A 27368-nucleotide genomic window follows, 5' to 3' on the forward strand; every position below is an offset into this window, starting at 1 on the left:
GTTTAACACCATGTGACAAAGCAAGCTGGGATAATTTTACTTCCCATCTTGTTTTGCCATCTGCCTACTTAAATTATTCTTTTTTGTTTCAAATTTCAACTAATTACCATTAACATATGTGAATATAATCGGTATTCTCATAATAGAGAAATGTTGACCCTCAGTTTTAAAGAATATAAAACCAGATCTAATTTTGTGCTTATTTTATGTAAGTAATTGATTTTCTAATTTATTTTGACTATTTCTAGTTAGTATCTTTCATTGTAGGGTGAAATCAGTAATTGTTTCATAACTCAAATTCTATTGTTGACATATATGTTGTTGTTGTTGTTGTTGTTGTTGTTGTGGTCTTCAGTCCTGAGACTGGTTTGATGAAGCTGTCAATGCTAATCTATCCTGTGCAAGCTCCTTCATCTCCCAGTACCTACTGCAACCTACATCCTTCTGAATCTGCTTAGTGTATTCATCTCTTGGTCTCCCTCTACGATTTTTACCCTCCACGCTGCCCTCCAATGCTACATTTGTGATCCCTTGATGCCTCAGAACATGTCCTACCAACCGGTCCCCCCTGCTAGTCAAGTTGTGCCACAAACTTCTCTTCTCCCCAATCCTATTCAATACCTCCTCATTAGTTATGTGATCTACCCACCTAATCTTCAACATTCTTCTGCAGCACCACGTTTTGAAAGCTTCTATTCTCTTCTTGTCCAAACTATTTATTGTCCATGATTCACTTCCATACATGGCTACACTCCATACAAATACTTTCAGAAACGACTTCCTGAACCTTAAATCTATACTCGATGTTAACATATTTCTCTTCTTCAGAAATGCTTTCCTAGCCATTGCCAGTCTACATTTTATATCCTCTCTACTTCGACCATCATCGGTTATTTTGCTCCCCAAATAGCAAAACTCCTTTACTACTTTATATGTCTCATTTCCTAATCTAATTCCCTCAGCATCACCCGACTTAATTCCACTACATTCCATTATCCTCGTTTTGCTTTTGTTGATGTTCATCTTATATCCTCCTTTCAAGACACTGTCCATTCCATTCAACTGCTCTTCCAAGTCCTTTGCTGTCTCTGACAGAATTACAATGTCATCGGCAAACCTCAAAGTTTTTATTTCTTCTCCCTGGATTTTAATACCTACTCCGAATTTTTCTTTTGTTTTCTTTACTGCTTGTTCAATATACAGATTGAATAACATTGAGGAGAGGCTACAACCCAGTCTCAGTCCCTTCCCAACCACTGCTTCCCTTTCATGCCCCTCGACTCTTATAACTGCCATCTGGTTTCTGTACAAATTGTAAATAGCCTTTCGCTACCTGTATTTTACCCCTGCCACCTTTAGAATTTGAAAGAGAGTATTCCAGTCAACATTGTCAAAAGCTTTCTCTAAGTCTACAAATGCTAGAAACGTAGGTTTGCCTTTCCTTGATCTTTCTTCCAAGATAAGTCTTAAGGTCAGTATTGCCTCACGTGTTCCAATATTTCTACGGAATCCAAACTGATCTTCCCCGAGGTCGGCTTCTACAAGTTTTTCCATTCGTCTGTAAAGAATTCGTGTTAGTATTTTGCAGCTGTGGCTTATTAAACTGATAGTTCGATAATTTTCACATTTGTCAACACCTGCTCTCTTTGGGATTGGAATTATTATATTCTTCTTGAAGTCTGAGGGTATTTCGCCTGTCTCATACATCTTGCTCACCAGATGGTAGAGTTTTGTCAGGGCTGGCTCTCCCAAGGCTGTCAGTAGTTCCAATGGAATGTTGTCTACTCCAGGGGCCTTGTTTCGACTTAGGTCTTTCAGTGCTCTATCAAACTCTTCACGCAGTATCATATCTCCCATTTCATCTTCATCTACATCCTCTTCCATTTCCATAATATTGTCCTCAAGTACATCGCCCTTGTATAGACCCTCTATATACTCCTTCCACCTTTCTGCTTTCCCCTCTTTGCTTAGAACTGGGTTTCCATCTGAGCTCTTAATATTCATACAAGTGGCTCTCTTTTCTCCAAAGGTCTCTCTAATTTTCCTGTAGTCAGTATCTATCTTACCCCTAGTGAGATAAGCCTCTATATCCTTACATTTGTCCTCTAGTCATCCTTGCTTAGCCATTTTGCACTTCCTGTCGATTTCATTTTTGTGACGTTTGTATTCCTTTTTGCCTGCTTCATTTACTGCATTTTTGTATTTTCTCCTTTCATCAGTTAAATTCAGTATCTCTTCTGTTGCCCAATGATTTCTACTAGCCCTCGTCTTTTTACCTACTTGATTCTCTGCTGCCTTCACTACTTTATCCCTCAGAGCTACCCATTCGTCTTCTACTGTATTTCTTTCCCCCATACCTGTGAATTGTTACCTTACGCTCTCCCTGAAACTCTGTACAACCTCTGGTTTAGTCAGTTTATCCAGGTCCCATCTCCTTAAATTCCCACCTTTTTTCAATTCTTCAGTTTTAATCTACAGTTCATAACCAATAGATTGTGGTCAGGGTCCACATCTGCCCCTGGAATGTCCTACAATTTAAAACCTGGTTCCTAAATCTCTGTCTTATCATTATATAATCTATCTGATACCTTTTAGTATCTACAGGGTTCTTCCATGTATACAACCTTCTATCATGATTCTTAAACCAAGTATTAGCTATGATTAAGTTGTGCTCTGTGCAAAATTCTATCAGGCGGCTTCCTCTTTCATTTCTTAGCCCCAATCCATATTCACCTACTACGTTTCCTTCTCTCCCTTTTCCTACACTCGAATTCCAGTCACCCATGACTATTAAATTTTCGTCTCCCTTCACTACCTGAATAATTTCTTTTATCTCATCATACATTTCTTCAATTTCTTCATCATCTGCAGAGCTAGTTGGCATATAAACTTGTACCACTGTAGTAGGCATGGGCTTCGTGTCTATCTTGGCTACAATAATGCATTCACTATGCTGGTTGTAGTAGCTTACCCGCACTCCTATTTTTTATTCATTATTAAACCTACTCCTTCATTACCCCTATTTGATTTTGTATTTACAACCCTGTATTCACCTGACCAGATGTCTTGTTCCTCCTGCCACCGAACTTCACTACTTCCCACTGTATCTATTTAACCTAACCATTTTCCTTTTTAAATTTTCTAACCTACCTGCCCGATTAAGGGATCTGACAGTCCACACTCCGATCTGAAGAATACCAGTTTTCTTTCTCCTGATAACGACGTCCTCTTGAGTAGTCCCCGCCCAGAGATCTGAATGGGGGACTATTTTACCTCCGGAATATTTTACCCAAGAGGACGCCATCATCATTTAACCATACAGTAAAGCTGCATGCCCTCGGGAAAAATTACAGCTGTAGTTTCCCCTTGCTTTCAGCCGTTCGCAGTACCAGCACAGCAAGGCCGTTTTGGTTACTGTTACGGGGCCAGATCAGTCAATCAACCAGATCTATTTGGCTCTATTCGAAAACATGTTAGCAAAGACAGCCCTTCATTAATTCCATAGTAATTAACAGTTTTGTCAAATGTATTGTTTACTTGACAATGTATGTTAATTTCATCACTTGAACAAATAATTCAGCCTAAACCTTATTGTAGTAGAAACGTTTGAAAGGACAGAATTTTTCGATGTGTTCAGTTGATTTAATGAGTCAAGTTTTAACTGTAATTTCTGTAAATTTAACTTTAAACAATGTGTAGTTTCAAGACCTATTATTGTGAAGATTTATAAGCGCCCGATTTTTCGTCACAAGACCGTCAGTCCACGGCCAAGTTTCAGATGAGGAACCTGTGTCGGTTGGAACGACAACAATACTTCAACTTAACCGTGGAATAAGTGTTACACAATTAGGCCTGTGTTAAAACAATGACTGTGTCTGCTCCATATGTAACTGATTACTCTTCAAAAACTGTGAACTTTGTGGTTAGGTTTTACTGCTCGTAGATGTTCAATAGTAAACTATTATAGCAGTACGTGGAGGTTTGCCTGCAAACTATTAATGAGGCTTATCGAAAGTTAAACAATAGTGCATTGGCCATGTAACTGTGTATTATTAGGGGATTGTGAGCAGTGATATTAAAGTACTGTGAAACGCAACTATGCACCTGTCGGCTACATTATTTACAGTAGTCAGTGTAGGAATCCACAACCCATTTTCGGCCAATGTAGCAACACAGTACGTCGACACTGAGGATGACGAACAAAGAAAATAAAAGCAGGCGAAACCACTACAACCACAGTAAAGTGTCTCCTTCTACAAAGTGACAGCTATCAAGTAAGTAAATTATTGCATTAGTTCTATAAGAAGGAAAACTGTTTAAATGCCTCAATGACAAAATTCAACACACGGATCAGGGAAAGATAAACCTACTGATTTACTAAAATATACACATCGGTATCATCTAAAATGTGCCTGATGATATAGGAGGAGTCTCTCAGAGTCATAAGAGAAAATTGAAGATATTTTCTGCCTCATTCAAGACAGTTTATTTCTGTTTTAGTTATATACATTTCATAATCTTCAGTGGCTTTAAGTTTGGTGTTCTGTCTCTCATAATGCTATCAGTTGCTTTGTGCTGGTAGTTTTCTATGTACCACACATCATACACCTCATCACAGTTTCTAGTCCCAGCATTATATTTACTGTCGCATTATGTAAAATTTGGGGAAAGCAACTATCCACCTATAGTGGATCAATGCATGGAGCACAGAAACGTGTGACAGCAAACAGCATTCACACCAACTTTTGAGCACCAGCTCTACTAGCAGAAGTTTCTCTCTCTCTCTCTCTCTCTCTCTCTCTCTCTCTCTCTCTCTCTCTCTCACACACACACACACACACACACACACACACACACACACACACACACACACACACACACACACACACACATTTTCCTTGGTCAATGGAGTGTACGTTTGGGTGTCTGTACAGTTTTGTGTGTGAATGTGGGTACTGTATCTAGAAAGAGAGCTAGTGCTCACAAGCTAGTATGAATGCTATTTCCTGTTGTGTGTTTCTGTGCTCTGTGAATCGATCCTCTTGTAGGCGAGTGGTTGTCTTTCCTTTTTTAATTTTTTTAAACTTTTTTTCTACTATTTATTCTTCCAGCCACAAATTTCCATTATTGTTACCACTGTATTGTGTGTGTTAAAACACTCTTTATTTTAAGTCCACATGTATTTTTATTACAGTAACATAAGGTTTCCACTTACAGATTATCTGTCACTTGATCTTGCATTTTTGTAATAAAATGTATGTAGCTGTTATAATGGATATAGTGAACAGAATGTATGTTAACACATTCATGACAATAGTACCCAAGATAACAGTATCAAAAACCATGACAAGTTGTATAAAATGTGGTACACATACCAGCACCAAAATAACTGGCTGTGTTGTGAGAGACAGAACACTAAACAAAAACCGACGGAAGACAGCACAAACTGTGCAAGGAAGCAAATACTTTCTTGCAGAGGGCAAAAATTCTCTTCAGTTTTTCTTTGATAGCACACACAATAAGGAACTATGACACCCAAGAGATATCTGTCACAAGACATGGCAAAACAGTAGTGGTTCTCAGCCTCGTGTCGATATAAGAAATACAGAGGTATGATAAACGGAACTGCCAGTTTTTGTTACCTGACAGCCACTGTCTGCTGTCCTCAAAGTAAGACTGCAGAGTGAAGAGGTTATAGCACTGCCACAGTGCGGGACGTTCACACCGGCCATATCAATGACAGACTCCTGAGCAGCGATTGCAGACACCAGCACTTCCGAGTGGCCACCATCACTCACCTCTTCTCCCGTTTCGTACTGCATCGAGTCGAGGGACTCGCGCGAGCCACGGCGACTGTTGCGCTCCTTTCCTGAAGAGCCGCTGCGGCGCCTCTCTCCGGACTCGCTGAGGATTTGAGCCACCTTTGCCTGTTTCACGAAGTCCAGTCCCTGTGAAAACAGAACACAATAGTAGCCACTGTCGCCAAAACTGAGCAGTTCCCTGTACAGAAACTCCTATCATTACAACACATCAGTACAATGTAGTAAGGTCAGTCTGTTCAAACTTAACCAATCCAACGTGTGTGTGTGTGTGTGTGTGTGTGTGTGTGTGTGAGAGAGAGAGAGAGAGAGAGAGAGAGAGAGAGGGGGGGGGGGGGGGGGGGGAAGAGGAGGAGGAGAGAAGAGAAAATCCGCAGCAGTCAGAGGAACCGTAGTGTACTATGAGAACTTGGAAAAACCAAATTGTATTTCCTATTAATCAGGGCACTCTCATTTAAAAATCAACACACGAGATTCCACAGACAAATATTAGAAAAAGCTGATTAATTATTTAACAGTGAACTAAAATATTATTCCCTGACAAATTTATGTGTTTCCAATAAAGGCTTGCAAGCTGCAGTCACAGTCAACAATGTTACTAAAAGAGGCCTTTATATGAACATCTGCCACTAACTGTGCCAATAAAGAAGCACTTATGTCACAACTTCAGTAAAATCATGCTCAGGAAGAGGACAGTACACTCTACCCTTATCAGCAATCTTAGTTTCTGTAATACACGTAATAGTTTAGGATAAGTTCCCAGTGTAACAACCAAAAACTCCACAGTAACGTAATAGTTTAGGATCTGTGCCCAGTGTAACAACAAATAACTCCTCTGACGTAAGACATGCCTCCCACAATCAGACACTGGAAATGTACAACTTGTGTTTGGAACTGTGCTTGGAGCTCTTTTACTTAAAAATAAATCCGAACACACAATTTGTCTATGACAGTGATCAGTAGACAAAGGATTATACTGGTAGAGTAAATGTACACAAGTGAAAGGAGACAAACATGTACGTGAAAAAAATAGGTAAATTTACTAGATTTTGGAACAAAGAGCTGTGCTTCTGGCAGAAATGTGGAGAAGGCTGGACAAAGAGTGAGTGGTAAGCCTTAAATGTAACAAAATGATTCTTTCACTTTGCAGTGAAATGTGCATTGTGTTGAAAATTTCTACAAGATTGGAATTGTGTGCAGGACCAAGACTGTAGCACAGAACTTTGCATTTTACAGAAATACTACCAACAAATGAGCAATCCCAGCACGACTCTTGGCTACGCCTCTCCAGTTTCTTTCTGCTAGCACCTTTCTCTGCTACACTATCATTTGTGAAAATTGCAGCATCTGGAAGGAATTGTCAGAACCATTCCAAAATCAGACAACATGTATAGCAGTGGAGGTGTATTAAGTAAGAAAAATTGCAGTGAGACGGCACGCATGTAGGCTCAGCAGTCCCTCTCGTGTGTCCAGACGGGTCAGTGTTACGCCAAACCTAGCTGGTGCAAAGAGGCCAAACAAAGTGGAAAAGTGCAAGCATGTGCCAGTGTGCCACAACAATGTCAAATTGAGCAATATTAGCATGCAAGCAAGTTTAAGTGATTGGTCCCTGAGAAAAAGGTTTATTGTATCTCGACACCATGGTTCACATGTACACTTATAACATGGTGATGTGTCTGCAATTTTAGTCTGATTCACAAACGATGGCAGTGTGTGGTGGTTGAGACAAGGGCAGGGAGTGCAATGTTGCCAATTGAAAGCAACAATTGCGGTACTACATACACGTGTTGTGTGTTTAAAGAAAGTGTGTTTTATGCAAATTATGGCTGTCACTTGCTCGTGTAGAATCTGTAGCTTACCACCATGGAATAAAAAAAATCACTGAACAACTCACTACGATCACGTTTGATAATCGCATCAGTTATGGCGGCCACAGCAGAGTGCTCAAAACACCATCAAATACTCGTTTTCTGTCAGATAACCAGTAATGTAGGTGCACAGAACAAGCCTAAACTCAACCGCCATCATTTGTGACTAACTACAGTGGATAGAAGAAGATTGTACACAATGACGAGCCAGTACTGGACTACACTCTGTAACCACATTGCCATCTTCTCTGCATGGCCTTAACCAGTTTAACAGCTCTGTCAACAGTACTCGCTTAATGCGGTATACTGCAACACGTGCAGATGTCTGCGTACAGCTGGACCAGTAGCATGCACGCCTTTTTTGCTTCCTTTGGCCAGAAACCACCACCACCTCTGACTTCAATACACGTTTGGACATCACCAATCACAAGCTGGGTGGTAAGATATGTTTTGAAAGAGTCATCCTCCACGCAATACTAAGCGAGGTGGCGCAGTGTTAGCACACTAGACTCAAATTCGGGAGAACAACAGTTCAATGCCGCGTCCGGCCATCCTGATTTATTTAGGTTTTCTGTGATTTCCCTAAATCGCTCCAGGCAAATGCTGGGATGGGTCCTCTGAAAGGGCACAGCCTACTTCCTTCCCTGTCCTTCCGTAATCAGATGAGACCAATGTCCTCACTGTCTGGTCTCCTCCCTCAAAACAACCCAACCCTTCATGCAATGGGGTAGACTAGAGCACTGAGCAACATAACAGATGAATGCAAAATGTAACAATTTTGGGGTGCCATTACCTATAATGTGCAGTCTTGCCTCTTATGTAATGAGGGCAATCTGAACAGCAACCACAACATCAAGGAAGTTTTAAAACCCAAGGAATTGCCCCTCCTGTGGGTAGCTACACATGCCATATTTGAACGGGATATAGCCTGGCCACATGTGGTGTAGAATGTGTAAGCCGCCTTTGAAGAATGACAAGTACAACTACTTCCCTAGCCTATGTGACAAGTTGTCCATCAAATAGTCTAGGACACGGTCATTCGGCAACTTGTTCCCCTTAGTTCCTACGACAACTGTCTATGCTCGACTGATGTGCCTACAAACCTTGTGGCAAGGAGTTCACCAGCAACATATCTCGGCCCTCTGATTCTATCCTACGACATCGAAAGGCTACGATTGCAGCACGTGGCAGTTTCATACCGTACTCAATTCTGGCCAAGTATTTATACAGTACTGTAATATTCATCACCTGTGTACTTTACTTTCATGTCCCTTATCTGTGACGTAAATTTCACTGTACCCCTGTCTTCTCCTCGGCGTTGCAATTTTCATGTAAGTCCTACGTATATTGCCAGATTATCATTCCACGAAGAAAGGATATTTTCGAGGACTCACTTTATAAAGTATATTGAAGAATTTCTGTAAAGTCTGGAAAGTAGGAGAAGTAAAGGTGTTAGGGTGAGTCGTGACTGTACAGTTGATTCAGTAAGAATGTTGCCCATCAACGGCAAAGTTTCATGTCTGATTCCCAGTCAGCACATTGTTTTAATTTGCAAGGAGTTTTCTTAAAGACACAGTTAAATGCAGCACATAAACTTTAGCAGACGTCACAGAAGAGAAAGTGAAATTTTTCACGTAAAAGATTTCAAAAACATCAGACTAGTAATAGTGGGGGTAGTAGACAAGTTACGGACAAGTACAAATATCCTATAAACAAGCCAGAAAAAGAAAGTGAGCACTAAGTGCAGAAAGATAGTGAAGAGGAATAAAGACGAATGAAATGAAAGTTACAATAAAGAAAATAAAAGTAAAAAAGAAAGAAAAACCAAGACCAAAAAATTATTATAAATTCACACCAAGAACTAAGTATGCATTGTGGGGATTGATCACATTTCAAAGTTCTGAGGAACTCTATTGTAAAGGGAAGTACTGTTGTGTGTGGTGGAAGAAGTAATCAATGTCATGACTTATTTTGCATAGCAAGCTCTGCAATGAGATAGTGTTTGTTGCCATACATAGTATTTATGTTCATTCATACTTCCAATAGCTGGTTGGTTGTCATGGCCACAGTTACCAATATTATGGAGAACAATGTGGAACTGAGGCAAGCCACTCCACACTAACCGTATCAGTGTAACATTTTGGACGATGCTCAGAAATGCAACTAGAGGCAAAAACTTTCTCAAATGCACAATGACATGAGATGAATATGTAGCAATCACAGTGATCTGGGAAAGTGGTACACTGCCTGAAATAGCATGCACACTTTGATCAGACATAAAATACAGCCAAAATAAAACTGAACATAAAATGTTTTTAGCAAAGAGATGACCAAGTGTATCAATCTCTGCCGATCCATTGCGGATACAGGACAGCGGGCAGCCAGATACTTACGAAAGAAAAATCACCAAACAGCCATATGTTTTCAGAACTTGTTATAAAGTGACATATGTATACTCCTGCGTACTCCGTAGGTCGTACTGCAAAATTTTTAACTTGAATGAGGATAGTTTTTTCCTAAGAACTAGGGTGACTCATCTATAAGAGTTAGGGATATATATATATATATATATACAAAGATGAGGTGACTTACCGAACAAAAACGCTGGCAGGTCGATAGACACACAAACAAACACAAACATACACACAAAATTCAAGCTTTCGCAACAAATTGTTGCCTCATCAGGAAAGAGGGAAGGAGAGGGGAAGACGAAAGGAAGTGGGTTTTAAAGGAGAGGGTAAGGAGTCATTCCAATCCCGGGAGCGGAAAGACTTACCTTAGGTGGAAAAAAGAACAGGTATACACTCGCACACACGCACATATCCATCCACACATACAGACACAAGCAGACAAATATGTCTGCTTGTGTCTGTATGTGTGGATGGATATGTGCGTGTGTGCGAGTGTATACCTGTTCTTGTGTCTGTATGTGTGGATGGATATGTGCGTGTGTGCGAGTGTATACCTGTTCTTTTTTCCCCCTAAGGTAAGTCTTTCCGCTCCCGGGATTGGAATGACTCCTTACCCTCTCCTTTAAAACCCACTTCCTTTCGTCTTCCCCTCTCCTTCCCTCTTTCCTGATGAGGCAACAATTTGTTGCGAAAGCTTGAATTTTGTGTGTATGTTTGTGTTTGTTTGTGTGTCTATCGACCTGCCAGCGTTTTTGTTCGGTAAGTCACCTCATCTTTGTATTTATATATAATTTTTCCCACGTGGAATGTTTCCTTCCATTATATATATATATATATATATATATATATATATATACACACACACACACACACACACACACACACACACACACACACACACACACACACTAAAACCCCCCATGAACCATGGACCTTGCCGTTGGTGGGGAGGCTTGCGTGCCTCAGCGATACAGATAGCCGTACCGTAGGTACAACCACAACGGAGGGGTATCTGTTGAGAGGCCAGACAAACGTGTGGTTCCTGAAGAGGGGCAGCAGCCTTTTCAGTAGTTGCAAGGGCAACAGACTGGATGATTGACTGATCTGGCCTTGTAACAATAACCAAAACGGCCTTGCTGTGCTGGTACTGCGAACGGCTGAAAGCAAGGGGAAACTACGGCCGTAAATTTTCCCGAGGGCATGCAGCTTTACTGTATGATTAAATGATGATGGCGTCCTCTTGGGTAAAATATTCCGGAGGTAAAATAGTCCCCCATTCGGATCTCCGGGCGGGGACTATTCAAGAGGATGTCGTTATCAGGAGAAAGAAAACTGGCGTTCTACGGATCGGAGCGTGGAATGTCAGATCCCTTAATCGGGCAGGTAGGTTAGGAAATTTAAAAAGGGAAATGGATAGGTTGAAGTTAGATATAGTGGGAATTAGTGAAGTTCGGTGGCAGGAGGAACAAGACTTCTAGTCAGGTGACTATAGGGTTATAAACACAAAGTCAAATAGGGGTAATGCAGGAGTAGGTTTAATAATGAATAGGAAAATAGGAATTCGGGTAAGCTACTACAAACAGCATAGTGAACGCATTATTGTGGCCAAGATAGATACGAAGCCCACGCCTACTACAGTAGTACAAGTTTATATGCCAACTACCTCTGCAGATGACGAAGAAATTGAAGAAATGTATGATGAAATAAAAGAAATTATTCAGATAGTGAAGGGAGACGAAAATTTAATAGTCATGGGTGACTGGAATTCGAGTGTAGGAAAAGGGAGAGAAGGAAACGTAGTAGGTGAATATGGATTGGGGCTAAGAAATGAAACAGGAAGCCGCCTGATAGAATTTTGCACAGAGCACAACTTAATCATAGCTAACACTTGGTTTAAGAATCATGATAGAAGGTTGTATACATGGAAGAACCCTGTAGATACTAAAAGGTATCAGATAGATTATATAATGGTAAGACAGAGATTTAGGAACCAGGTTTTAAATTGTAAGACATTTCCAGGGGCAGATGTGGACTCTGACCACAATCTATTGGTTATGACCTGTAGATTAAAACTGAAGAAACTGCAAAAAGGTGGGAATTTAAGGAGATGGGACCTGGATAAACTGAAAGAACCAGAGGTTGTACAGAGTTTCAGGGAGAGCATAAGGGAACAATTGAAAGGAATGGGGGAAAGAAATACAGTAGAAGAAGAATGGGTAGCTCTGAGGGATGAAGTAGTGAAGGCAGCAGACGATCAAGTAGGTAAAAAGAAGAGGGTTAGTAGAAATCCTTGGGTAACAGAAGAAATATTGAATTTAATTGATGAAAGGAGAAAATATAAGAATGCAGTAAATGAAGCAGGCAAAAAGGAATACAAACATCTCAAAAATGAGATTGACAGCAAGTGCAAAATGGCTAAGCAGGGATGGCTAGAGGACAAATGTAAGGATGTAGAGGCTTATCTCACTAGGGGTAAGATAGATACTGCCTACAGGAAAATTAAAGAGACCTTTGGAGATAAGAGAACCACATGTATGAACATCAAGAGCTCAGATGGAAACCCAGTTCTAAGCAAAGAAGGGAAAGCAGAAAGGTGGAAGGAGTATATAGAGGGTCTATACAAGGGCGATGCACTTGAGGGCAATATTATGGAAATGGAAGAGGATGTAGATGAAGATGAAATGGGAGATACGATACTGCGTGAAGAGTTTGACAGAGCACTGAAGGACCTGAGTCGAAACAAGGCCCCCGGAGTAGACAACATTCCATTGGAACTACTGACGGCCTTGGGAGAGCCTGTCCTGACAAAACTCTACCATCTGGTGAGCAAGATGTATGAAACAGGCGAAATACCCTCAGACTTCAAGAAGAATATAATAATTCCAATCCCAAAGAAAGCAGGTGTTGACAGATGTGAAAATTACCGAACAATCAGTTTAATAAGTCACAGCTGCAAAGTACTAACACGAATTCTTTACAAACGAATGGAAAAACTAGTAGAAGCTGACCTCGGGGAAGATCAGTTTGGATTCCGTAGAAATATTGGAACACGTGAGGCAATACTGACCTTACGACTTATCTTAGGAGAAAGATTAAGCAAAGGCAAACCTACGTTTCTAGCATTTGTAGACTTGGAGAAAGCTTTTGACAATGTTGACTGGAATACTCTCTTTCAAATTCTAAAGGTGGCAGGGGTAAAATACAGGGAGCGAAAGACTATTTACAACTTGTACAGAAACCAGATGGCAGTTATAAGAGTTGAGGGACATGAAAGGGAAGCAGTGGTTGGGAAGGGAGTAAGACAGGGTTGTAGCCTCTCCCCGATGTTATTCAATCTCTATATTGAGCAAGCAGTAAAGGAAACAAAAGAAAAATTCGGAGTAGGTATTAAAATCCATGAAGAAGAAATAAAAACTTTGAGGTTCGCCGATGACATTGTAATTCTGTCAGAGACAGCAAAGGACTTGGAAGAGCAGTTGAACGGAATGGATGGTGTCTTGAAGGGAGGATATAAGATGAACATTAACAAAAGCAAAACGAGGATAATGGAATGTAGTCGAGTTAAGTCGGGTGATGCTGAGGGTATTAGATTAGGAAATGAGACACTTAAAGTAGTAAAGGAGTTTTGCTATTTGGGGAGCAAAATAACTGATGATGGACGAAGTAGAGAGGATATAAAATGTAGACTGGCAATGGCAAGGAAAGCGTTTCTGAAGAAGAGAAATTTGTCAACATCGAGTATAGATTTAAGTGTCAGGAAGTTATTTCTGAAAGTATTTGTATGGAGTGTAGCCATGTATGGAAGTGAAACATGGACGGTAAATAGTTTGGACAAGAAGAGAATAGAAGCTTTTGAAATGTGGTGCTACAGAAGAATGCTGAAGGTTAGATGGGTAGATCACATAACTAATGAGGAAGTATTGAATAGGATTGGGGAGAAGAGAAGTTTGTGGCACAACTTGACCAGAAGAAGGGATCGGTTGGTAGGACATGTTCTGAGGCATCAAGGGATCACCAATTTAGTATTGGAGGGCAACGTGGAGGGTAAAAATCATAGGGGGAGACCAAGAGATGAATACACTAAGCAGATTCAGAAGGATGTAGGTTGCAGTAGGTACTAGGAGATGAAGTTTGCACAGGATAGAGTAGCATGGAGAGCTGCATCAAACCAGTCTCAGGAGTGAAGACCACAACAACAACAACAACAACAACAACAACAACATACTAAAAAACTATAGAAGCTTTATTAGGTTGAGCTTCCGATTCTGTATATTTTCTATTTTTTGTTTTTGTGATGTCTGACATGATCCATTATAGCTCTGTGATGTCAAAATAGTTAGTTTCGATGCTAACTAGTACACATACATATTCTGCTTTGTTTTGCTTTGTGTGCACAGATACTCTCCTTAATGCTACATACTGCATTTTGTAGGTGTTAAGGACTTTTACTATTACACTTCATTTTCTGTAATGTCAACTGTAGTATACCTTAATATGCATACTACTAGTTTTTAACGTGCCCAAACTGGTTGTGTAAATAAAAAACAATAACTCCTGATAATGTAAGGCTATTTGTTGATTTTTCTTTGGCAAACACGTGTTGATCTTTTCAATAATATGGAGCGACAATAAGTACTGCAGATGCAACCTTGGCACACACAGAGAGCAGAGTAATGTCAGCAAAAGCAGTAAAATTTTGTGGGACCCAAGATCACCTGAATTATCTGCATGCAGTCTTTACATGTAGGGCAACTTTAAGAGTCAGATACATTCAAGTAACGATAATGAATTGGAGCAACTGCAGTAAATGTTTGACAACAGTTTAATGAAGCACACACGGCTCTGGGTCGATGATGATTATTATTAACATTGTGGGTTCCCTTTTCATTGACTGTGGCAACTTGTTTTATGACTTTTAAACATTTTTCAAGCAAATTTTATTTTGGCCAAGATGCCACATCACTTTCTTATATCATTCCTGATATCAATTTCCCCGTTTGGGGGGGGGGGGGGGGGTGTTAAAAATTGTAGAATGAGATTGAGTGATTGACTGAGAGGGGTTATGGGACCAAATTGTATGGTCATCAGTCCCACAATTCCGAAGTCAAGTCACAGAAGAAAGAGGGACTGCTAAAAGTGGACGGATCCAGTCAAGGGAGTCAAATTATAAAATAATGAACATTAAACACACACAGTAAATGCATAAAGGTGAGGAAGACCAGTTCAACCATCTGTGGATCATTGTTAATATTAAATTTACAGTATCAGGAAAGCTATACGTAACATGAAGGACCAAAAGAATGGGACATTGCACCAATATGTGAGATATCGTCAGTCTGGCTCCGCCGGGCACAACCAACGTGTACATGGCATATAACGGTGGACTACTCCCGAGAGGAGCAGACGGAAGAGCGCAGTAGACTCCTCGACTGTGCGGAGTTTAGTACTATGAACAGTAGTGCTCTAGGTGGCATTCCGCTTTTGGGCATATTGAGATTTGACGTAGACACACACATCTGCAGCTGGAATCGTGAAAAGAAAAGGGGTAAGTATATGCTTCTCTAGCCAAACAAGCAGCCAGTTCATTCCCTGGGATGCCCACACAACTTGAGACCAAGAGAAAGACAACTGAACAGGTGGCACACTCAAGTGCCGAGAGGTGGTCACGAATAGCAGATACCAAAGGGCGGCGAGAGTAGCACCAGTCACTAGCCTGCAGGCTGCTCGTGGAGTCTGAACAAATTAAAACACTGTGGAGGGAGGCCTGAGAAACAAAAAGGAGGGCCCTGTGAATGGCTAGAAGCTCTGCTGTGAACACACTACACGATCCCGGCAACAAATGGTGTTTGAAGCCAATAAAATACGTGAAAGCGGATCCCACCTTATCGACTGATTTAAAACTATTAGTGTAGTGACTTGGCAAGACAGCCAAGCCACTCGGAGGTAGCCGAAAGGCACGCATTTAAGCTCACGCAGACTGGCGTGAGGTCTGGAACAGGACAATGTCTTGAGAATTGCAAATAAAGTATGAAAATCTTGGAATACTTAACTTTAATCCATAATTGGTGTACATCACTCTTGACGGTACATTAATAACAATCTCAATATAAATTGGTAATGGCGCCTTGCTAGGTCGTAGCAAATGATGTAGCTGAAGGCTATGCTAACTATCGTCTCGGCAAATGAGAGCGTATTTGTCAGTGAACCTTTCCCAGCAAAGTCAGCTGTACAACTGGGGCGAGTGCTAGGAAGTCTCTCTAGACCTGCCGTGTGGCGGCGCTCGGTCTGCAATCACTGACAGTGGCGACACGCGGGTCCGACGTATACTAATGGACCGTGGCCGATTTAAAGGCTACCACCTAGCAAGTGTGGTGTCTGGCGGTGACACGACAATTAGTGTAAAAGATGGTGGCACCCTGGAACTCTGCAAGGATGGCACATACGAGACACTGGTAAACCATAGAAGCGACAGAGTCCTTAGGACTCTGGATTAGATCGGTCCTAATCCGTGGTCTAGGCACCATCCGAGGGTGGTACGGGAGGAAAAAGATGGGGTGCAGTCCAGAGAGTGGAGATGGAGATCCGACAGGGGGGGGGGGGGGGGGGGGGAGGGGGAGTGAGATGCGTGCCAACAGGCAATCCCACCTGTGGGTGGGTGTTAGAAGGGAGACATCCCTCACTGGCAAAGAGCACAGGGTGCACAGGATGGTCAGGGAATTGGCGAATGGCGATTGCGTAAGAAAAAGGAGTTGGCTCTGTCAGATGTGTAGAGGGGAAATCCCCGTTTCTACGAGGAGACTATCGACAGGACGAATGCGAAAAGCACCAATAGCCAGACGCACCCCACAATGACGGACAGGGTCAAGTGAGTTTCAAAGTGGAAGGAGCTGCTGAGCCACAAACCTGACTACCATAATCTAGTCTGGACAAGACCAGAGCACAGTAAAGATGGAGAAGAGGGAAACGCTCTGCACCCCAAGACGTGTGGGCCAGGCGGCAGAGAGCATTTAGCTTCTGAATGTGAGGCAGCCATGTCAGCTTATCAAAAATAAGGCCCAAGAAACCGATCTGTGCTACAACATTGAGGAGCTGGTCACCTAAAGGAAGTTCTGGATCGGGGTGTACTGTGAGTCGACAACAAAAATGCCTAACAGTGTTTTGGAGGGAGAAAACTGGAATCCGTGGGCTGTGGCCCACACAGAGGCCCGTCGGATAGTGCCTTGGAGATGGCACTCTGCAGACGCTACTGAGATGCAAAAATCATCGACATACAATGCCGGGCTAACCAGAGGCCCAATAGAGGTCAAAAGTCCATTGATGGCAATGAGGAAGAGTGTGACACACAGCACAGAACCCTGAGGGATACCACTCCCCTGGATCTGAGGGGCACTGAATGAAGTGCCAACTCGAACCCGGGAGAGCCGGTGAAATAAAAACTCGTGAATAAAAATCAGAAGGGGACCACGGAAGCCCCAGTCGTGGAGGGTAACAAAAATGTGATGGCGCCAAGCCACGTCATATGCCTTATGTAGGTCAAAGACAACTGCGACAAGGTGCCAGAGGCGAGTAAAATCCTGTCGGATGGCAGATTGCTATCAGAATAAATGGTCAGTTGGAGAACGCCCTGCCCGGAAGCCACACTGGTAAGGGGACAAAAGGCCCCGAGATTCGAGTACCCAACATAATCTGAAGCTGACAATCCTTTTGAGCAGTTTACAAAGTCCATTCGTCATGCTAATTGGGCGGTAGCTGTCTAGAGATGGGTTTTTCTCGGGCTTAAGGATGGAGATAACTATACTGTCTCACCACTGTGGCGCAAAAGCACCCGTGAGCTAAATGCGGTTGGAAACTCTGAGGAGCTGTTGCCTCTGGGGAATATCCAAATGTTGGATCATCTGGTTGTGGATGGAATCTATACCTGGGGCCGTGTCTTATGAAGAACTAAGAGCCGGCACCAATTCCCATTCAATGAAGGGTGCATTATAGGGCTCAACACGATGTGGGATGAAACAGAGGGGCGTCTTTTAACTCTGCATTTCTGCTTGAGAAAGGTAGTAGGGTAGGAAGACAACGATGCCATCGCAAAGCATGTCGCGAGGTGTTCTGCGAGGACCAATGGATCAGTGCACAGAGATCCATGGAGATTCAGACCCTGGACAGTTGACTGTCGCTGGTGGCCCAGAAGGCGACAGAGCTCGGACCAAACCTGCGATGAAGAGACATACGTCCAAGGGAGGAAACATAGCACTCCCAGCATTCCTTTTTACTCTGCTTAATAAGGTAAGAGCCTTAGCATGGAGACACCTAAAAGTGAGGAGATTGGTCTGTGAAGGGTGTCACTCGAATCACTGCAGCACCCATCGGTGGTCCTGGACAGCGACTGCAATGTCCTCGGTCCACCACGGTGCCAGTTGACGAGAGGGACCTGTAGACAGGGGGCAGCAGAGCCAGCAACATGAAGAATAGTGGCAGACGTGCCTTGTATGACTATCAATGGAATTTGAGAGGTAGGTGTCAAAGTGCACAGCAGACGTACATGAAGGCCAATTGGCCCTGCGGAATGCCCAATGTGGGGGCGTTTCTGCCTGGCGGCAGCAGGGGAACAATAGAATCACCAGAAAGTGGTCACTGTCATGAAGGTCATCGTGGGATGACAAATGTAGGGAGGCCACGAGGGCAGTGGAGGAGATCGTGAGATCAATAGCAGAGAAGGTGCCATGAGCGACACTGAAGAGAGCAGGGGAACAATCGTGAGAGACAAATCTAGGCCTGTGGTAAGTTGGTCAATTAAGATACGCCTAACCATTGAAGTGACCCCCCCCCAGTGGAACGTGGGCACTGACAGGACAACAAAAGGATGTGGCGTACCTGGGAGGGAGGTAGACATTGCAAATGGTGATTGCCGGAATCATTTGCACCCTAACCACTATCGCTTCCCAGTTAGTACGTAGGGGGATCCGGTCACTAATGACATTGAAGCGAACCAAAGTGTAGACCCCACCAGCACGGTTTTGACAGAACGGCCGATAACCACGAAATGTTGGAGAGTGGTCATCACAGAAATGTGTTTCTCGAAGAGCAAGACAAAACACAGAAGGGGAGACAAGATGTTGCATTTTCGGTAGGTGACTAGTATCCGTTGCAATTCCACTGGATCATCATGTGGCAAGAATGCAAGATAGACAAAAGAAGCTGAGGAGGAGGTCAGGTCCCTCTGTCAGTAGTCGTCACTGACAAGGATGGGGTGACATCCGTAAACAAGATGTCAGACTCAGGTTGTGAGGTGGGAAACAGCACCTCTGGGGGGGGGGGGGGCATGTTATGGGATTTGTGTTTCTTCTTCTTGTTCTTCGTTTTCTTTTTCTGAGGTGGAGGAGGGCAGGGCACAGAGGGAGTACAGGCTTCTGCTAGATCTGGAACTGAGAGTGGGTGACTTAGGGCACACAGATGGTGTGCCTCATGGCTGAGTGGTGGTAAGATTCTTCTGGCCGGAGAGACACCGGGTAGAGGGGTCCCAGGAGGGAGCCCGATCACCAGCAGGTGCTGAAGTAGGGGGGGCACTTCTTTTGCTGGGGGGGAGGGGGGCAGCTGCCCGATGGGAGGTGGGAGGTCGTGGAAAATGGAGGGGAGAAGGGGAGAGAGGGACGGGGCTGGGGTAGGGATGAGGGGGGGGGGAGGAGGAGGGGGGGGGGGGGGAGGGAGGAGGAGGAGGAGGAGGAGGAGGAGGAGGAGGAGGAAATACAGACGCAAAAGTTGAAGATAGTGACACTGGATGGATGGAGTCTCTCATACTTTTGGTGAGCCTCTGCATAAGACAGTTGATCCAGGGACTTGTATTCTCGGATCTTCTTTTCTCTCTTGTAAGCCGAGCAATTTGGCAAGCAAGGGGAGTGGCTGTCAGCATAATTGACACACACGTGGCGGAACACAGGGGCTTCCCTCATGTAGTGGGCAACCACAGTCACCACACGGTGTGTCCACCGTATAGTGGGAAGACATATGCCCAAAACGCAAGCACCGAAAGCACCGCATAGGTGAAGGGATGAATGGCTTCACTTCACACCTGCAGCACATAACCTCGACTTTCTCTGGGATGGTATCCCCCTCGAAAGCCAGAATGAAGGTGCCAGTATCGGTGCAGTTGTGTCTGCGACCTTTCTGCACACATCTAACAAACTGAATGCCACGCAACTCCAGATTATCCCGGAGTTCCTCATCAGTTCGCAGAATGAGGTCCCTACCAAAAATTACTCCCTGGACCGCTGAGACTGCTGAGGAGTGATAGACACCGGAACAGTGCCAAGACGATCACAGGCACGAAGAGCTGCGGTTTGGGTGCCAGAAAAAGCTTTGATCAACAGGGAACCTGACCGCATCTTGACAAGAGACTCCACTTCACCAAACTTGTCCTCGATATTTTCCACGAAAAACAACAGCTTTGTGGCAGTGAATGTATCCCAATCTGTCCTAGTACAGACGAGGTAAAGGGGAACGAGTTTTACCCCAAGATGAATGAACCTGACCCTCCTCCCACAGCGTAGCCAGGGAAGGGAAGGTAGCCGGGTCATACAAAGCAGCAGTCAATGATTCTTCACCATTCGAAAAGACAGCCGTTTGAGAACTGTCAGATTTCTGCAGCTCGATACGCTTCATGCGTGAAGCATCTGCCCTGATACCACCCATTCAGACCAGGGACTCTCCCCCACAGGCGCCATCCAGCTACAGCAAGGATGGTCTGGCACAGTGGCCGTTGCCGGTAGTTCTGATGCTCCAAGAGGATAAGCACCACTCCTTGGCGTACGTGGGAAGGGAACAACTCGGGTATCAATAGTGCAATCGCTGTGCTGTCAGGAGGCCCAGCCATATAGGTACATAACAGCCCCACCACACGGGCTGGTTACACGTGCTGGTGACTTAGCAGGGTGGACGGGGCTGAAGTGGGTAAGGGGAGAGGGGAAGGAATGGGGGAGAGGAATCCACACCATAGATGCTAGGGAGGGAGCTCCTGTGGTCTCACACTAAAAAACAGGAAATTTTCAAGTGGAGGTCAAACCTCAAGTGGAGACCTAAACGCCAAAAAGGATGAAAGAACAGGCAAAAGGAACAAAATTGTAACCAATACAGGAAACCAGTAGATAGCCAGGTCGACATCAATCAGAACACCGAGAGAGGGGAAGGTGGTGGCAACGGGGAAAGAGTGAGGATGGGGGGGGGGGGGGGGGGGGGGGCAGGGTGAAAGAAATGCAGCCAGGGAAGGAAGAATTGGCTGCAATAGCTCAGGGCCCCTTGTGTGCCACACATGAACTCGCGAAAGAACTGAGCGAGACCGAAAGATAAATACAATAAGCACATTCAGAAGGATGTAGGTTGTAGTAGTTACTCAGAGATGAGACTTGCACACGATAGAGTAGCAAGGAAAGCTGCATCAAACCAGTCTTTGGACTGAAGATTACATCCGCAACAACAAGGCAGTCTTGACTGGATATTAAAGGTGACTATTTATAGTTTGTAGTGAGTCTGCAACCTGTACAGTCATTTGGTCGTTTATTCCCATGTGTGAAGATCTGAACATTCTCCATGTTTTTGTAGCTTACTGACCTGTGTGAAGAAATAGATTGCAAAAAGTGATGCCAATAATCACAGGGAAGAGATTAAAACCACGAGCCCACAACCCAAGGCAGAGACTTATGAACCATGTTTGTAAGTTACATTCCCAGGAGACAAGATTACAGAACAATAACAGTTCCAAGTAATTTTTTTACTTTCCAAAACTCACAAATCAGTTTACATTAACTCAGGCCCAAATCAGTTTGAATACTACCTTCAATATGCATAATATCACAAGGACTTTTCACTTAACTGTTTAGTTTCCTTTATACTTAAGAGAATGCTAATACCAGAGTGCTATCATTTTTTTGGCACCACTTCTTTTAAATGTCAAATACATAAGAAAGGCAGTACAACAGTTACACTTGAGCACATTCTAGCCACGATCAGGTATTTTTGCCTCCAAAAATACGGTTTTCCAGTTTCTTACCAGTTTCATTTGATAAACTTTCTCAAAGATTGTGCACTCCTCCATACTGAATTAAAATCTAAATTTTTCTATAGCATTATCCAATGTGAGAACACAAATCAACTGGGCATGGTGGCATAGTGGTCAGCATACTTGACTCGCCTCGCAGTCTCTCTCTCTCTCTCTCTCTCTCTCTCTCTCTCTCTCTCTCTCACACACACACACACACACACACACACAGAGATTATATATATATATAAAAACAAAGATGAGGTGACTTACCGAACAAAAGCGCTGGCAGGTCGATAGACACACAAACAAACACAAACATACACACAAAATTCAAGCTTTCGCAACAAACTGTTGCCTCATCAGGAAAGAGGGAAGGAGAGGGGAAGACGAAAGGAAGTGGGTTTTAAGGGAGAGGGTAAGGAGTCATTCCAATCCCGGGAGCGGAAAGACTTACCTTAGGGGGAAAAAAGGACAGGTATACACTCGCACACACGCACATATCCATCCACACATACAGACACAAGCAGACATATTATCCAATGGTCTTTAAATATGTCTGCTTGTGTCTGTATGTGTGGATGGATATGTGCGTGTGTGCGAGTGTATACCTGTCCTTTTTTCCCCCTAAGGTAAGTCTTTCCGCTCCCGGGATTGGAATGACTCCTTACCCTCTCCCTTAAAACCCACTTCCTTTCGTCTTCCCCTCTCCTTCCCTCTTTCCTGATGAGGCAACAGTTTGTTGCGAAAGCTTGAATTTTGTGTGTATGTTTGTGTTTGTTTGTGTGTCTATCGACCTGCCAGCGCTTTTGTTCGGTAAGTCACCTCATCTTTGTTTTTATATATAATTTTTCCCACGTGGAATGTTTCCTTCCATTATATTGATATATATATATATATATATATATATTATATATATATATCTCTCTGATGACCGAGTTTTTCCTTGTTTAATTTTTTTTTTAATTCATCCATTGTTGTTGTTGTTGTTGTTGTGGTCTTCAGTTCTGAGACTGGTTTGATGCAGCTCTCCATGCTACTCTATCCTGTGCAAGCTTTTTCATCTCCCAGTACCTACTGCAACCTACATCCTTCTGAATCTGCTTAGTGTATTCATCTCTTGGTCTCCCTCTACGATTTTTACCCTCCACGCTGCCCTCCAATACTAAATTGGTGATCCCTTGATGCCTCAGAACATGTCCTACCAACCGATCCCTTCTTCTGGTGAAGTTGTGCCACAAACTTCTCTTCTCCCCAATCCTATTCAATACTTCCTCATTAGTTATGTGATCTACCCATCTAATCTTCAGCATTCTTCTGTAGCACCACATTTCGAAAGCTTCTATTCTCTTCTTGTCCAAACTATTTATCGTCCATGTTTCACTTCCATACATGGCTACACTCCATACGAATACTTTCAGAAATGACTTCCTGACACTTAAATCAATACTGGATGTTAACAAATTTCTCTTCTTCAGAAACGCTTTCCTTGCCATTGCCAGCCTACATTTTATATCCTCTCTACTTCGACCATCATCAGTTATTTTGCTCCCCAAATAGCAAAACTCCTTTACTACTTTAAGTGCCTCATTTCCTAATCTAATTCCCTCAGCATCACCCGACTTAATTAGACTACATTCCATTATCCTTGTTTTGCTTTTGTTGATGTTCATCTTATATCCTCCTTTCAAGACACTGTCCATTCCATTCAACTGCTCTTCCAAGTCCTTTGCTGTCTCTGACAGAATTACAATGTCATCGGCGAACCTCAAAGTTTTTATTTCTTCTCCATGAATTTTAATACCTACTCCGAATTTTTCTTTTGTTTCCTTTACTGCTTGCTCAATATACAGATTGAATAACATCGGGGAGAGGCTACAACCCTGTCTTACTCCCTTCCCAACCACTGCTTCCCTTTCATGTCCCTCGACTCTTATAACTGCCATCTGGTTTCTGTACAAATTGCAAATAGCCTTTCGCTCCCTGTATTTTACTCCTGCCACCTTTAGAATTTGAAAGAGTATTCCAGTCAACATTGTCAAAAGCTTTCTCTAAGTCTACAAATGCTAGAAACGTAGGTTTGCCTTTCCTTAATCTTTCTTCTAAGATAAGTCGTAAGGTCAGTATTGCCTCACGTGTTCCAGTGTTTCTACGGAATCCAAACTGATCTTCCCCGAGGTTGGCTTCTACTAGTTTTTCCATTCGTCTGTAAAGAATTTGTGTTAGTATTTTGCAGCTGTGACTTATTAAGCTGATAGTTCGGTAATTTTCACATCTGTCAACACCTGCTTTCTTTGGGATTGGAATTATTATATTCTTCTTGAAGTCTGAGGGTATTTCGCCTGTTTCATACATCTTGCTCACCAGATGGTAGAGTTTTGTCAGGACTGGCTCTCCCACGGCCGTCAGTAGTTCCAATGGAATATTGTCTACTCCGGGAGCCTTGTTTCGACTCAGGTCTTTCAGTGCTCTGTCAAACTCTTCACGCAGTATCATATCTCCTATTTCATCTTCATCTACATCCTCTTCCATTTCCATAATATTTTCCTCAAGTACATCGCCCTTGTATAGACCCTCTATCCATGTTATATGATAATGTGGAATAATTTATACTGCTGCAGTCACTTTATACTAATATTTCATTAGCACAATGCATTTTGGCAGAATGCTGCCATAATCAGGTGCATTATACAGTTACTTATACATCAGCTGATAGGTTATGTACATTAGCTGTGTACCAATGGGGTTAAGAATCAAAAAATAAACCTGTGTGGAAGGATAAATCTGTTATAGTGTGTACATTATGCGATATCATGATTAGGTAATATACTAATGCATTTACTTACATTTCTGTTTGCGATTTCATTTTCTGGCACTTGTGTTGCCAAAGATTTTGTGTGGGTAAATAAGTAATCATCCACAGAAAGGAAATGGTCAGAGTTTCGTCTTTTGGTTTACGCAAAGGATAGATTGAAGTAGATGACAGCTGTAAAATATTTTATTTTTGCTTATTCCATTTCTAGCAGCCTTTTTGTTCACAGTAGAACAGCGCAATTTTGTCAAAGTGTACACAGTTTGTCACAAGGATCTATTATGGAATTTTCACTCTGTAGAGTGTGCGCTGATATGAAACTTCCTGGCAGATTAAAACTGTATGCCACACTGAGACTAGCTCAGGACCTTTGTCTTTAGCGAGCTGGTGCTCTACTAATTGAGCTACTCGAGTATGATTCGCGACTGATCTTCACAGTTTAACTTTTAACAGTATCTCATTTCCTACCTTCTAAGCCTCACAGAAGTTCTAGTGGAGTGCTAGTGTTGCAAGTTTCACAGGAGAGCTTCAGTGAAGTTTGGAAGGTAGGGGATGGAGTACTGCCAGGAGTGAAGCTGTGAGGACAGGTTGTCAGTTGTGCTCGGTAGCTCAGTCAGTACAACACTTACCTGTGAAAGCCAAAGGTCCCGAGTTCAAGTCTCAGTCTGGCACACAGGTTTAATCTGCCAGTAAGTTTCTGCTGCAAGGTTGATTACAAGTACTCGCAACTTCGTGTCTGTAGCGGACAACTTTCCCTGATGTGAAGAGAAGTAGTTTCCCATGTGTTTTTGACTCATGGACAGCTCTGACACTATCTCTTTGGATAGTGTGCTGACCTGGACAACAACAACTTCTTCGAAGCTACCTTTCTGTATGTGCGAAAAATCTGGAAGCATTAAATCTAACTGAAAATTTAATTTTTGAAGTTATGTGACACAAAAACAACACATTAAACATTTTTAACAAGAACATGCACACATACCAAACAGTGACTTATTCTTCAAGTCACTATATACCAATTACACAAATTTAAGTTGCCATGTGAAAGTATGTAACTATGTAACTACATGAAAATTTGGTGCAAAGGGCAATATGCTCTACACAGATAGGGTAACACACACAACACAAATTCATCAATTTATTATGCACATGTCAAAAATAGTGATCTTCCCTGTCTTCACTAGAATACCTTATTGTGTGTGTTTTTTGTATTAAATTACTTGAGGAACTGTAAAGAAAGAAAAAAGTATTTACAGTATTTTAAACTAATGCAGCATATACAATTTCACTTTTGAAGGAACTGGGCTACATAGATTCTCTAAGACATTTATCCTGCCAGCATACATACATATATACATGAAGATACCAAATTTCATGTTCCCCTTTTATTTTTGCTAACCACCACCAGCAGCAGCAGCCATAACAACAACAACAACAACAACAACAACAACAACAACGTAACAATCCAATGCAATCTTCAGTCAGCTTCTCTGAAAATGTAGAACTCAGATCTCATGCTCAGCTATGGTCTACCAACCATAAAAACAGAACTTATGTACAGCACCTTATATTACAATAATTTCAAAGAGTTGATACACTGTTCGTGCTGAGAGCAAGAAAGTCATCAAATGTTCAACTGGACAAATATGGAGAGGAGGGAAAGACTGAACTCGTGGAGGCATTTATATTAAATCATTTAACTTTAATCAAGGTTAGTGAACCAAGATTTGAATCTAGGTCGAAAACAGTTTTTCGTATCTATTAATGAAATTATTCTTTCACAAAATGTATTAAAGTGAAGGTCTAATCTTAGGAGACTTTCATTCTTTGATGCTTCAAAAAGTGAACTCTTAACACTATCTGGTAAAACCAGTCACAGCAGACAAACTGTTAAACTGCAAAAAGAACTGTCATGTCTCATTGTGACCTGAGAAACGTGAAAGATAAACTGCAGAAAAACAGCAACTGAAGCTAGTGTATTAATTCTGAAGTTAAACAAAACAAGAATAGCTACTGTTTTAACTATTGTGGCTATCTGTAGAAGCAAGTTCTCTTAAGTTTCTGCTTTTCAAGACGTAATTAAAAATACAATATTGGGCACAAGGCTGTAGCTTAAGTAAGCGTGACAAACTGCAGACAAATGAACACATGTAATGGAGCAGCAGTGCCCACAGCTTGCCTCAGTGAAGCTTGCAAGCTGTTCCCTACAGTAGTTAATCAGATGAAAAATTCACTTGCCAACCAAAGTTGCATACTACTGTAAATAGCATCTTCTCACTAAACAATCATTCACTGTAGTCGAGCTATTTCATCCCCTCCTTTTGAACATTCTTAACAGTAAGGGATGTTACAATCGAGAAAACTTTGTGCTCAGTTATGTTTTCCTGGTCTTTAAGAGGGAAAATTGTTTTGTCACTTCTGAAGATTTCAGAC

At 42.4% G+C, this 27368-nt stretch overlaps 1 protein-coding gene across 5 annotated transcripts in view; it reads right to left on the reverse strand.

Annotated features, from left to right (window-relative positions):
* Positions 1-27368, reverse strand: part of LOC124716904 (kinesin light chain) — a 423269-nt gene that overhangs the window by 35693 nt on the left and 360208 nt on the right. For all 5 annotated transcript variants that reach the window (XM_047243463.1, XM_047243466.1, XM_047243462.1 and 2 more), the window contains one exon: positions 5799-5948. In XM_047243463.1, coding sequence (XP_047099419.1) covers positions 5799-5948 — 150 coding nt within the window. The remainder of the gene's footprint in view (positions 1-5798; positions 5949-27368) is intronic.

Source organism: Schistocerca piceifrons, chromosome 9 (assembly GCF_021461385.2).
Source record: "Schistocerca piceifrons isolate TAMUIC-IGC-003096 chromosome 9, iqSchPice1.1, whole genome shotgun sequence".
Taxonomy (NCBI): domain Eukaryota; kingdom Metazoa; phylum Arthropoda; class Insecta; order Orthoptera; family Acrididae; genus Schistocerca; species Schistocerca piceifrons.